This window comes from Sturnira hondurensis, unplaced genomic scaffold (assembly GCF_014824575.4).
Source record: "Sturnira hondurensis isolate 20B ecotype Veracruz unplaced genomic scaffold, ASM1482457v3 Scaffold0005309, whole genome shotgun sequence".
NCBI lineage: Eukaryota > Metazoa > Chordata > Mammalia > Chiroptera > Phyllostomidae > Sturnira > Sturnira hondurensis.
This window is the reverse complement of record NW_028077940.1, coordinates 253,255-266,447: the sequence shown is the minus strand read 5'-3', so window position 1 is coordinate 266,447 and position 13,193 is coordinate 253,255. Positions and strand designations below refer to the sequence as shown.

At 50.9% G+C, this 13,193-nt stretch overlaps 1 protein-coding gene across 17 annotated transcripts; it reads right to left on the bottom strand.

Moving 5' to 3' along the window:
• Positions 1 to 1,111: 1,111 nt before the first annotated feature.
• On the bottom strand, positions 1,112 to 13,191 carry BAG6 (BAG cochaperone 6). Of its 17 annotated transcripts, none has more exons than XM_037046767.1 (26): positions 12,906 to 13,190; positions 12,158 to 12,278; positions 10,520 to 10,637; positions 10,206 to 10,402; positions 9,927 to 9,980; positions 9,680 to 9,754; positions 8,154 to 8,392; positions 7,494 to 7,623; positions 6,780 to 6,977; positions 6,308 to 6,557; positions 5,882 to 5,959; positions 5,664 to 5,771; positions 5,430 to 5,542; positions 5,241 to 5,328; positions 4,780 to 5,063; positions 4,148 to 4,439; positions 3,814 to 3,983; positions 3,570 to 3,623; positions 3,321 to 3,423; positions 3,108 to 3,232; positions 2,804 to 2,950; positions 2,647 to 2,706; positions 2,397 to 2,540; positions 2,215 to 2,322; positions 1,560 to 1,706; positions 1,112 to 1,291 (listed from the first exon to the last, which is right to left on the bottom strand). In XM_037046767.1, the coding sequence occupies exons 1-26, from the start codon at positions 13,166 to 13,168 to the stop codon at positions 1,196 to 1,198; spliced, it is 3,762 nt and encodes a 1,253-aa protein (XP_036902662.1). In that variant the 5' UTR covers positions 13,169 to 13,190; the 3' UTR covers positions 1,112 to 1,195. The 17 variants fall into 17 exon arrangements, with proteins under 17 accessions (XP_036902662.1, XP_036902663.1, XP_036902678.1 ...); XM_037046768.1 differs by having other exon boundaries at positions 5,241 to 5,325; XM_037046783.1 differs by lacking the exon at positions 12,906 to 13,190 and adding an exon at positions 12,755 to 12,884.
• Positions 13,192 to 13,193: the final 2 nt, after the last annotated feature.

The following is a 13,193-nucleotide window of genomic DNA, read 5'->3' as shown; positions in this document are numbered from 1 at the left end:
GAATTTAAAAAAATATTTCCAAAATGATTTGGGGAGTAGGTTGGTTGTTTGCAGTCTCTTGTATCACATGTAACACTGCCAAGTAATCTGTAGAGTGGGTTCAGTAAGAGCTATTTCTTAACCCCAGTGATCTTTTCTAACAAACTGCCCCATAACTTAAGTGTTTTATTGTATCTTAAAGTTTTGGGTACAAGGAGTCAGAGCTGGGTTCTGCTAGGCAAATGTGCTGATTGTGCCAACAAGTGAAGTTGATCCTCATTCTGCAGCTGATAGCTGGGATGTTCCCATAGAGCTTCCTTCAGGTGTCTGGGGCCTTGGTGGGGCATCTTTGTCAACCAGTTCAGCTACATGGTTGCTTCAGCAAGATGTTCTGTCTTCAGATGGCGTGTGCCCATGAGCCAAAGTTCCAAAACTTCTGACCTGATCTTTGAATGTCTGCTTTTCATGGGCCCAGTGGGGCAGGGGACAGCTACTGCATCTCAAAAGGGAGAAAGTTTGTAGCCCTGTCGCTTTGATCCCATCCACAAGTGGTGCCATATATACACACACACTTATTTTCTTTATTGGGAGAGGTAGAGAAACATGGATCATTGGTTACCTCTTGCATACCCCCAACAGGGGACCTGCCCCACAACCCAGGCATGTGCCCTGACTGGGAATCAAACCTGCGATCTTTTGGTTCACAGGCCATCAGTCAAACCGCTTTGAGTCCCACCAGCCACCAAATGGTTTCTTTAGCTGTCACAGACTTCAATGACATGAACAGTGGGGCTCCTTGAACGGGGTAGATCTAGCACTGATCTTGGTTGAGCTACATGTGGTACCACTGCACGGTAGTCACAGTGAGACTATACCTTAGGGATCCTGCTGCTTGGGAATTTTTTTTTACTGGACAGTCTGAGGACCCAGTCCTGGCAAGCACCTGGAACAGGTTCCTTCTGTTGCAGAACTTGGGCCCTATGTACATGGGAAATGCTTCTGCATGAATAATTGCAAATGGGCAACTGTCCAAAATTATCTGGTATAGCTAGGCATTGTTCAACTTTAAGTCAAATTCAGAGAAAGTTAAAGAGCTTAAACTACTTAATGAAGGCAATTTAGAGACAAAAGGGCCAGGAAAATCTGACTTTTATTTCTTAAATACTGTAAAGGAAGGGGGGAGGAAATGGTCCCCTGATGAAAGTGGGGCAAGGAGCTAGGGATCCTCAGCAAAGGCCCGGTGGGCATTAGGGAAGCGCTGGGGGCTGTAGTTGGGGTCTTCCTGCAGTCGCTTCTGTATATCAGCCCGGAGCTAGAAACAGAGCAAGCAGGTTGGAAGGGCATTGGCCGAGACACTAGGATCCCAGCAAGCACGCAAGGTTCATCCCTCAGGAGCTAACACTCCCCACCAGCCAGTCAGTAGCCCAATAAGGCATCAAAGAGCTTTCCCAAATGCCACTTAAGGAAAAACATATAAACCCCAGACTAACAAATTCATCTCTGAAGGAATCTGGGGAAAAGGGTCCCTAGCCCAACCCCTCCCACTAGACCATCCCTATTCTGCTTTAAGGTGGGGACACCTGCTGCCTGTAGCTCTCCTGAACCTCTGGTGCCTCCAGGTCCTGGCTCAGGCTCTCAGGGCTTGTCAGGGGCCGAGCTCCGGCTGCCTTAGCTGCCCGGCTCACGGCCTCTGAAAGAAGCAGCTGGGGGCCCTCACCCTGCATCGTCTGGGAGACGGGTTGAGAGGAAAAAGAGGACCAAAGTCAGATCCAGTGCCACCACCCAGCTCACCCTTTCAATGAGTCAACCAGTCTCCACACTAGGGGAAAGAAGGGAAATATTTGTCCACATGTGGTTTTAACAGCAAAAATGCCTTCGTAATTTTGTCTGGCTCTAGCCAAAACCAGCATTTGAATGTGCTGAACTTGGTCTTCAAAACAAGAGGGGCAGGACGGGTCAGGCCATCGGCATTCAAAACTAGCTGGTCCACAAGAGGAGGCCCACTGTAAGCACACAGCCCCAGTCATGTGGGGATTAGGCAGCTGAGGGATGACAGGACTGCTGGCAAACAGACTAATGGGAAAACCATGAGAAAGTCTGAGTCTCAGAAAGGTTTCTTCATCAATTAAGTGAGGGGGCTAAGCTAGAAAAAGTTCCATCCAGCTCAATTTGTTTGATTCTTAGCATGATGGGAATTTGGATAAAGTGGGATCCTCAGAGGTGAGGCAAACCAACCTTGCGTCTCTTGGCAGGCATACCACTGAGGTAGGCGTCGCTGAGGGGAGGTTGCGGTTTCACCTTCCTCTGGCTCTGAATGTCCTGCTGGATAATAGGGACCCATTCCTGGGGAAAAAGTTATTAGAAAGTAATTGCCACAACTTGCAGTTGCCTTAGCCCACTAGTCACCTAACACTTACTGGGGGAACTGCAGCTGCCCAAGGTTCTGTCTCAGCGGAAGCTCCATCCTGTTCATCTCGGGAGCCCCCCTCAGGGGCAGGAGGTGGACGTCGTGACATAGCCTCTTCTGCCGTTGTTCCAGGTGCTGGGGAAGCATTCTCCCGCTGGGAGTCAGACAGCAGGCAGATTCAGAATTCTCTGCCACTAGAACCCTCCACCCCTACCCTTCCACTCCAACTTATCTGGCCCCTCAACCTCTCTCCCTGGTACCTGAGGCTCAGGAGACGTTCTCTCTGATCCCTGAACTTCCATTGGCTCCTCAGAAAGTGGCTGTGAAGTTGGAAAGAAAAGAACACAAAATCCCTTTCAAATCACTCCAGTTCCCTCAAGACCCCTGATCCCACAGCCCATCATCAAGGTCCTTTACCTGTGGGGGGTCGCCAACCCTGCGAACATATCTGAGGATGGCGTCGGGGCCTACAGGCATGTGCTCCAGGACCACCTGAAGCCTCAGTCCCATCATAGTGGTCAGCCAGCTCACCAAGGAGGGGTTTACCCCACGAGACATGCGACGCTGAGGGGCAGAGAGCAGACTCAAACACAGCACCTTCAACTAGCTTTCAAAAGGTATCAAAGGGTAAAGAAGTTTTGGGGGGGGAAACTGCAGGATAGCAAAGAATGGAAACCTGAGGAAACAAAAGCCTGGAGATCTGGGGCTGGGTGGTGCTTACAATCCGGCCATTGATGACAGCAGCTAGCTCCATCTGCTGGCCCCCCAAGCAGTGCAGGTTCAGAGCAAGGCATTCAAACAGGCCCTGGTTACACAACTCCAGCAAACGGGCCCCAAATCCACTGTCTGTGGGCAAGACAAGGAAGGAGTGGTGGCATCCTGCAGCCCTGCATGCCCAACATGCCCCACTCACCCCGACCCAGCTGGCCCTGACCTGTGCAGTGCAGAACATGAGCAGCAATGCTATTAAACTGCTCTTGGAGAAATTCCAGGTTTGTCCGGATGATGTCTACACCTGGCTGAACCTGCACCAAAGACTGAGAAACAAAACATACAGAGACCCAAAAATCAGGAACCCCAAGACACTGGGAGTCAAGGAACTCCCCAAGACACTGGGAGGCAGTAGGAACAGAAGCTCCCCTACCAGACCCAGGAGAGGATGGAATGGAAAAGTGTTACTCACAAAACTCTCCCGAACATATTCTTCTAGCCCAGTGATCAATGTGTGGGTTGCCATCTACAGAGGGAGAAGAGGAACAGCACAAATTTAGATTCAAACCCTAGCCCAGATTCAAACCCTATCCCTCAAGGCACTTCCCCCTCCACCCCCAATAAGTCCAGGGACAATCATAGGTCTAGGTAACAGTCAGGAATAAGAAATTAAAAGTGAAGACGAGAAGAGCTCTGGAGTCCAGCTCTTCATTTACCCGGATGTTACCAGGTGTGGGTTCCTGGCCACCCAGGTAGTGCTGATGGAAGAAGGATCGCAGCTGGGGCTGGAGCCGCTGCAGTGGCTGGAAATGCCCATGGAGAAGCATCACCACATCCACCATAGAAAAGTTCTGGCACAGGAGTGAGAGCAGAGCCCCAAAGAATCCTGTGGATGGGGCAGAACGTAGAAGTGGTCTTTACTACCTCGCTGGCCCACCCACCCCTAGCCCATCACCCTCAACCCACCTTGGCAATACCCCTCAACATAGGTCATCTACCTTTCCCTGGCTGCCCTGTCCTGGAGAAAGCCAAGGCACCCCCACTGCTCACCAAGAGCGCCGTCAGCCCCAGGCTCAAAGATGTTGCTGGACCCGCTGAGGCGCTGTATGAAAGCGGCGATGCTCTCACTGCTGCCAGCCCGAGCCCCCAGGGAGCCCAGCAGAGAGCTCAGCACACCCTGCACCACTGAGGTAAAAAACTCCGGTGACAGGCTTTCAGGACCCAGGCCTCCAGGACTCCCTGTGCCACCAGAAGGGGACCCTGGCGGGGGTGTGGTCTGTTGTTCTGAGGCGAGAGGTGGAGGTGGAGGGGGTGGAGGAGGTGGAGGGGCTGTCTGTGTTGCCTGGCAAACAGGAAAAAAAAGTACAGAAAATGAGGAGCTCTATTCTGTCTAGACTCCTTACAGCAGAATGTGCATGACAAGTTACTGAATGGCAGAGTTAAGCCAAACAGCCACCTTTCTCCCTCTTAATGAGTTAGATCAGAAAGCAGTGACACAAATGCTCCCTAAGCCCCATTTTCCTCATCTCCAAAATCCATTGACTTTAGAGTCAATGGATTTCCATGGTTCCTTCTTACTGACATGTCACAAGGCACTACAGCCAAGACAGAATAATGGCAACAAGGCAACAGTACCTTGCTGGACAAAGACAGGAAGGGCAAAGAGTAAACCACCCACTCACCTGCAAAAAGTCAGTCATGCCCTGAAGAAATGCAGGGACCCCAGGCATCGCCACAGTGATGGTGGGAGAAGCCACACCAGGCCCTCCATTGCCTGGCCCTGCAGGCCCCAGCAAGTTCCCCAGGAGCTGAGAGAACTGCAGATCAGAGGTGGAGGGTTGAGGGGGAGGAGGCTGGGTGGGCCCCCCGGGAGCAGGGCCAGCTGTGGTAGCTGTGTTGGTGGTGCCAGCACTGGCTGATGCAGTGGCAGGAGCTGGAGGTGGAGCCATTCCTGGGGTCCCCTGAGCTATAGGGACCAAAAGCAGCAAGTTGAAATCCCCATTCCAGTCTTTGAGCAGGAAGGCCAGAACAAAGGGACTGAATGAGAACTGGGAAACACCCATGAGGACGTCAAGGAGGGATGGTAAGCCTTCGGAGCCATGGAAATCTTTTAAGTTTGAGGCAGGGAAAAACAAGAACTCACCCACAAGGACAGGCTGCATAAGAAGCTGCCCGACAAGGCCGCTCACCATCTGGGCCAAAGATGTATTGGTACCCAGGCCAGCACCCTGCTGAGAGTGGGAGGCTTTCAGCCCTGTCCTTTTTATGCTCCACCACAGGACTCCCCCCCCCCCAAACACCTCTCCACCGAAACTCTCCCACCCTTACTCACCAGAGTCCCCAAGACTGGGGGCCCCCCAGGATGGGAAGGCCGAGCCTGTGGAGGGGTGGGCCGGGCAATCACCACCCGGGTCGGAGCTGCCTGGAAACCTGGCATCTGCTGTCCTGTGCATGGCACAAGGGAGAGACCAAAGAGGGCTGAGGGCTGGTCCATGCACACCAGCCGACAGCACCCGCCACCATGGACCGTGGCCCCCCTCCCAGGCCTCCCTTTCCAGGTCATTACCTGCGGCCGCGGAGGCAACAGCTGCCACCATGGCCTGATGAGTGATCTGGTGGGCGACGGCGTGCATGAACTCAGGGGACAGGGAGGGCAGCTGGATGAGGGTGGAGCCTGGGGGGCGGGTCTGATGTAACCTTGAACCTGGACCCTTTCAACCCACCCAATTGGCCCTACCCCTTCTCTACCTACAGTTCAACCTAATCTGACACCCTCACTCTTACCCAGGGTCTGGCCATGACCAGGGGGTCCTAGGGGGCCAGTGGGAGCACTCGGAACTCCACCAGACTGTGCGCCAGAATCTGGGAAGGGAGACAGAGAGAGTGGCTCTGAGATGGGTGCAGCTGAGGCCTGACTATATCCTCCTGAGATCAATGTCCTTCAGGCCCCCATTCCCCACCCAGAATGCCTGTTTCCTTTCTCTCCATCTAGACAGGGAGGAGGTGCTTCCTCCGTTATGTAAACAAACTCCAAGAACAAGCAAAACAAGCAGTTCTGCTGCCCCAGCCACATACATACGTATACACAAAACTAAAGCTCCTGCTCTGGTCCCTCTGATACCACCAGAGGCCCTCCCCCTTCCCACCCTCACACCCCAGCATCAACCTCTCCCGTCACTGTGCTGCTCTTCTCTACTGACCCTAACTCACCTTGAATGTTCATGTGCATCATGACCACTGGTTCCACGCTCTGGTGGGAAATCCGGATGACCCTCGGGTGGCTGGTGGTTGGTAGGGGCGCTGGCCCTGGGGGAGGTACCCCCTCAGTTGAGTCAACAGTAGCAGAAGAGGGTGCCAAGGATGAGGCCTGTCCAGAACCAGTGGGAGATGACTCTGCGCCATGAGTCGGCGGGGGTCGAGTCCCATTCCCAGTCATGGTTACAGTGGTCCCCACGTTGATCTGGAGAAGACAAGATGGGTAGGGCAGAAAAAAGAAAAACACAAGAACCTAATCCAAAGTACTACCCCACAACCTGCCTCTAAAGTCTCCCCCATCCTTCATCATTACCTGTTTCCAAAGCCTCCTCCTGATTTAACCTCCTTCAAGTGCAACAGCCACCCAAGGTCATCCCAACAACAGCCCTCCTCCATTCTCCCACAGACCAGGGTTGCCCCAACCCACCTGGATGGGGATGGCTGCTTGCTGAAGCACCATGGGGGTGGTGTAGTGAGACATAGGTCGGACCACATGCAGGTGTCGTGGGGGCGCACAGGCCAGATTGCAGCGCAGATCAGACAGTGCCACAAAGGTGTTGCCTAGCAGCCGCAGGCTCTCCCCCACCAGGTTGATCAAGCGCTGGTCCTCTTCTCGACCCTCTTGCTGTAGCCCCAGGCCAAACACAAAAAGTCAAGAGAGAAAAAGAAAAACACAAAAAGGCAGAAAATATCAGTTTGGAATCCATCTCATTAACCAAAGCAATACCACCTTCTGAAAATATCACATCCTCTAACCCTTTAAGTATAGGCTTGGAAGCTCCTGCACAGACCAAATCTCTACAAAATCCTATTGTACATACAGAAAGAATTTCTCATTAAAATAGACCCTACAGTGAATCAATAAAAAATCATCAACTAATCTCTCTTACTTTACAAACTTGCTAAATAACTCGGGAGACTAAGGCGTAAATATTGAATATTGCAGATTATTCACTGCAGAAATACAGTGAATATTGCAGATTATCACCTGGCATAAAAAGGAGGAAAAGATCACTTACAACTCTAGGGAGAGATCATCACCTTGCAGACAATCTTTTTTGGGTGGGGGAGAGGGTGATGTGTATGTCAACCTGTTCCACCTGGGGAGATCTGGGTGGGGTAAGGGGGTGGGCAGGCTCACGTTGTTGTTGTAGTCTGTGCTGGCAGCGGCACCCAGAACCTCATAGTAGCGCTGCAGGAAGGGGTGAAGGCGGCTTTCAAGCCGCTGGAGCTCCTGGAGCACCTCGACATACTCCGCAGGGGAAGGATGGCTGTGGGAAAACCCAAGAGACAGTGAGCCAAGGCTTTCCTCAGCTTCCCCACCTCACAGGTGCTGGAGACATCTGCCATCTCTCCCTGGCCTCCCAGAACCGTAGTCCAATCCGTTCCTGGATTTAGCAGAGCCTGTTCTTTATCCCCCACCCATGGGAAGATGGGGCAAGAAAGATAAACTGCTTCCACCCTCTCTACCGTCAAAACCCTGTACCTACAATGGTGAGAAACTTTTATTAGAGTTATTATTAACTCTAATAAAAGAGAGGGGGCCTCTGTAAACTCAGGGGCAAGAATCTTGATAAGGAAGCACCATTTGGTTTTCCTTGCCTCAAAGAGAACAGTACAGCTCAGCTGCTGGTCCTAATGTCAACCTCCTTTACCTACTCCAGGGTCCCTCCATGCTCCCAACACTAACCCTCTGCCTAAGACCTCCAAGCAATCCCTCCTTCCCCATCACACCTCTCCTCGTCCTCATTCTTCACTTGGGATCCCAAACTCCCTCCCGAAGGTGCCCTCTGTCTCTCACTTGGGAGCATTTGTCTCTGGGGCAGGTGTTGGGCCCACTGGGGCTGGGCCAGAAGGGGTGACCTCCGGGCTCTGGGCTGAGGCTCGCTCCTCCACTTCTTCCGCCTCCATGGGCTCCCGAGAAGACACTACGTTTTCGACTGGTTCTGACGTCTGAGAGCTCAAGGCTACTGGCTCTGGGGTCACAGTTGGTGTCTGTGCAGGTGGCTGATTGTGCTGTGCTTGAGACCCACCTCGACACTGAAGGTAGGGGAGAGTCAGGGTACCAAAGGCAGGATGAGACTGCTGCAGAGGACTAATCAGGTCAAAGGAGAATGAGTGGACAAGGTGCTCTAACTAGGCTCCCTGAAGGAAAGCCTTTGCATCTGTATCTTTGACTCCCTAGCAAACAATAAAAAACTTATGCAAATTAGGTGCATAACAAATATCTGAAAACTCTTGTAAATGAATTATTAACGAAAAATGAAGACTGTGGCTTCCTAACCTCCACAAAAGAAGGAAAGACCATAGGTCATAGACACAGCACAAACTAATAAAACCAAGACATACCAATACCAAGTATCATAAGTAAGAAAAGTTTTTTTGAAAGATTTTACTTATTTATTTTTAGAGAGGTGAGGGGAAGGAGACAGAGGAGAGAAACATCAATGTGTGGTTGCCTCCCACATACTCCCTACTGGGGACATGGACTGCAACCCAAGCCTATGCTCTGACTGGGAATCAAACCAACCAGTGACCCTTTGGTTTGCAGGCCACACTCAATCCACTGAGCCACACCAGCCTGGATACAATTAAGAAACTTAAACAAGCATCAAGCCCTGACCAGGTAAGCTCAGGCGGCTCAAGTATCGTCCCAATACACTAAGGCTGTGGGTTCAATCCAGGATCAGGGCACATACAAGAATCAACCAATGAATCCATAGACAAATGCAACAACAAATCGATGTTTCTCTCTCTCTCAAATCAATTTAAAGAAAAAAAAAAAACGAATGAAAGCCTTCTTTAATTGAAACGAGATGCCACAAGCCCTGACTGGTGCGGCTCAGTTGGCCAGGCATCATCCCACAAAGCGAAGCGTCACTGATTTGATTCCAGTCAGGGCACGTGCTTGGGTTGAGATACACACCAGTATCTAGATACACACCAGTCCCTAGTTGGGGCGTGTACAAGAGGCATCAAATCAGTATCTCTCCTTCTCTCTCTCACACATCCATGTTTCTCTCCCTTCCTTACCCTCTCTCTAAAAATAAGATTTTAAAATAAAATCTTAAAAAAGAAAAGAGAAGCCATGAGAGTTATCTGACAAATCTGAAACAAATTTCCCAGATACTGGACACCAAGAGGATTAGCCGAGACAGGACAGCCTCACATAGATACTATAGGTACTTTTTCTGCTCAAAGAATGAAGACTGCAGAGAAGAAACCAGATTAGGAAGGAAACATCCAGTGAATGTGGCCAGTCATGCCTTCCCTGCTAGGCCGAGACAATGGGTAGGAAGGATGGAAAAACAGAGAAAGACTACTTACCTCCATCCGGGATAGTAAGGTCTGTATATCCCTGATCATGTGCTGAGCCATCACCAGCCGTACTCGGGGTTCACTCTAAAATAAGAGAGGGAATATCAGGGCAGGTCTGAGATGAAGGCACAAGCTGCAGAGCCTACTGAACCAGATCCCAGCATCTCCTCAGCTATGTCCAATCCCACCTCACGGACTCCAACTCTTTCTCCTTCTCCCAGATCCCCTTCCCTGACCTTCCCAGGCTCCGTGATACCTGAATTGGGGCCTGTTCCATGTTGATGTGAACATCCACAGCAGAGCCGTCACTCTGGGGAAAGGGTAAGGGAAGTTGCTCTGGGAGAAGCCAAATACTAAGGCCCCCACATTTCCAACTCATTCTCTGGAGACCTACTCCTTTTCTCCTCAAGACTGAGACTATTAGTAAGCCACAGGGCCTTCCAAATCCAATCTAAACACTGAGCTCTCTCAGCAGCTACCACAACCAAAATTTTACTTCCCCACGAAAACCATCCCATGTGAAACACCAGCTTACAGGAAGGTTGAAGGTTCCAACCATGACATAGCTGTTGGCATTCCGGTCATGAACAGAGGCCCCAGGCCCCCGAGTACCAAGTGTGGGTCCTCCACCATGGGCGGCTGAGGCAGACCCTGTCCCAGAAGATGCCCCCAAAGGGAGCTGAGTCTGAGGAGGAGCACGTTCCACCAGGTGAATAACCTTTCCCCCAACATCTGCAAAAATAAAAAAAGATACACACCAAAACATTTTGTGATCAGGTAAACCCGTAATTTTAGCTCATCCTTCTGGACAGCTGCCTCAAACTCTGAACAGCCCCCCCGCCCCCTTACTGTATTCCTGGAGCTTCTTATCATCCTGCAGAACCCGTCCCTGGTAAATAAGCCGTTGTTTCTCAGAGGGGATGCTGACAGAGGCAGCAATGTGCTCCTTAAATTCCTTTACATTCATCTGTAAAAAAGAGACACAAACAGGTATCAGTGAATATAGGAACGAGGAAGGACAAAAGAGGGACAACCGACTCATGGAGATGAGGAGTAAAAACCATCCCATCATAAAATCACTTGTCTTGACTGTGAAGTAATTACTGTGCAAAGCCCCAAACTAAGACAACTCTTGTCAAAATACGATAAACATAATGAAGTTCAGTTCTAGACCTAGGAAAAAATTACACTGTTGAAAAACAGAAAAGCCAACTGATAGTCCCTTCACTCCTCTGCCTAGCTCCCATGGGAATGTGTATCTAAAGATATCAGTGACTGCTCTCCAAACACAGAATGATACAACTCTAGCCCCAAAGATAAAAGCAATGACAAGAAAGATGGGGTGGCCAGTCAGGTTAAAGAAAGAAGACTAAACAAAGAAGAAAAAACACAAGAGAGAAAAATATTTCTCCTAACTAGACAACTGACTCTTGGGAAGATTCAGGCTGTTTACACACTCTAATTGCAAAAGCCTATGTGTTTTCCTGAAATATATCTAATGTCACACTTTAAAAACCATGGGCCAACCCCTCACAATCTGGTCTCCCAGTATTAGAATAGTAATAACGTAGCTGTGCCCATACTTTCAAACTCAAAAGATTCATAGTGTGCCACAAAAATTAACTACTCAACTCAATGGTCTATTAAGCCTCTACCTACATTACCAGCTGATTTCTCACCTTTAAAAACACAGTATAAAGCCCTGGCTGGTGTAGCTCAGTGGATTGAGTGCGGGCCTGCGAACCAGAGTATCGCGGTTCGATTCCCAGTCAGGGCACATGCCTGGGTTGCAGGGCAGTTCCCGGCAGGGGACACACCAGAGGCAACCATACATTGATATTTCTCTCCCTCTCCCCTTCCCTTCCCCTCTAAAGATAAATAAATAAAATATTTTAAAAAAATAAATAAAATAAAAAATAAAAACACAGTATAGCCCTGGCTGGTATAGCTCAGTGGATTGAGTGCAGGCCTGAGAACTAAAGGGTCATGGGTTTGATTCCCAGTCAGGGTACATGCCTGGGTTGCCTGCCAGGTCTCATGCATCCCCTACTGGGACGCACAAATTTTATTTCCCTCACAAATAAAATCTTAAAAAAAAAAAAAAACAGTATAGACCTGACAAATTTTTGTCTTTAAGTCATGCTTGTGTTTGGGGTCCGTGTGTTCTGTTTTCCCTTCCCAAAGGCAGGAACCATGCCTACCTCTGTGAGCTGGGGTTCACTTATGCAATCAGGTTAGCATAAAGATTCCCTCCTTCCTCCATATTTCCCTCTGCACTGAGTTCTGCTGAGGTGAAGTAAGGCAGAACAAAATCTACTTCAATAGAAGCAATACCTTACCGCTCAACAGTATCAGGAAATGTTCTGCCTAGAGTATGAACAAAGGAATCAATGAAAAAAAACTGAGGACAAGAGAACCTTCTCCCAGGCTGAAAGGCACACAAGAAAAAGAATTCATGGGTGCCTTCCAGAAGTGCTGGGGTCTCACCTGGGCCCCCACAATAAAGGTCCGAGTCTGAGAGTCCAGGGTCTTCACCAGCACCTCCAGGCTGTCAGGCTCCTCCACTGCGGTACTGGTACTATTATTGGGCTCCATGGCCAACAGCTTTCTAAGGAAAAATGGAGAAAGGCCCACTGTCGCCCAAAACTGATTTGATATACCCAGAAGCCTCCCGGGCCCGAGTCTCCACCCCAATACCTTAAAGAGTTTCTCCCACACAAGCACAAGCACACTCCCACCCCCATCCCTCTTCTGATTCCGGGGCACATGGAAATAAACCTCCTGCGAAGGGCAGGAGACCGAAGGCAAAGGAAGTTGGGCGACAGGAGGTGGGAGGGGCTCCAAGATGCCAGTCACAAGAGAGAGCCAGTCGGGCTGGGAAGCAGGGAAGGAAGCACAATTCCAGTGTCACCACCGGTCGCGACAGAAAGGCCCCAGAAACCCTAGGACACTGGAAGCGGGGGGTTGGGGCGGGAGGTGGGGTGGGGCGCACTACATTATGGGGAGAAAATGGTTTCGCGCACGCGCGCCACACCACAGCCACTGAGCCCAAGTCCCCACAGACCCAAACTGACGGACACTCACGGGGGGGCCAGACCGGCTAGCTGACTGCCCCCCTTTTCTGCCTTCTTCCGGGGCTCCAGCAGAGCGTCGCAATCAACACACACCCAATACACACACTAGCACCCTGCAGCTCCACCCACGACTTCCCCACGGTGCCATCACTTCCGGTCACCTCCAACTTGCCACCGACGTCCACTTCCGTTTCCCCGACAGTACTTGGAGATCGCGAGGCGGAACTTCCGGCTCCCCCCCAGGTTCCCAAGCTTCACTTTTGTGGGGCACGACAAAAAAGTCCGCGGCCCCAAACAGTGAGTTCTGGAGGGCGAGACGGGCCGGGGCCGGCCTAGATGGGAGGGAGCCGAGCACCCTGAAGAGCCGCCACTGCTGCCGTCGCCCGGGGGACCGTACTGCGTCTGCGTGCGTCGCATTACGCATGCGTACACACTTACCGCTCCGCCCT

Bases quoted from the DNA above. Each gene is read 5' to 3' on its own strand.
- BAG6 (XM_037046767.1), bottom strand. From the start codon at position 13,168: ATGCGTAATGCGACGCACGCAGACGCAGTACGGTCCCCCGGGCGACGG. The intron at 10,403-10,519 runs GTAAGGGGGCGG...TTATTTTTGCAG, and splicing joins TAAGAAGCTCCAGGAATACA to ATGTTGGGGGAAAGGTTATT. The intron at 3,624-3,813 runs GTAAATGAAGAG...CTCCCTCTGTAG, and splicing joins CCACACCTGGTAACATCCGG to ATGGCAACCCACACATTGAT.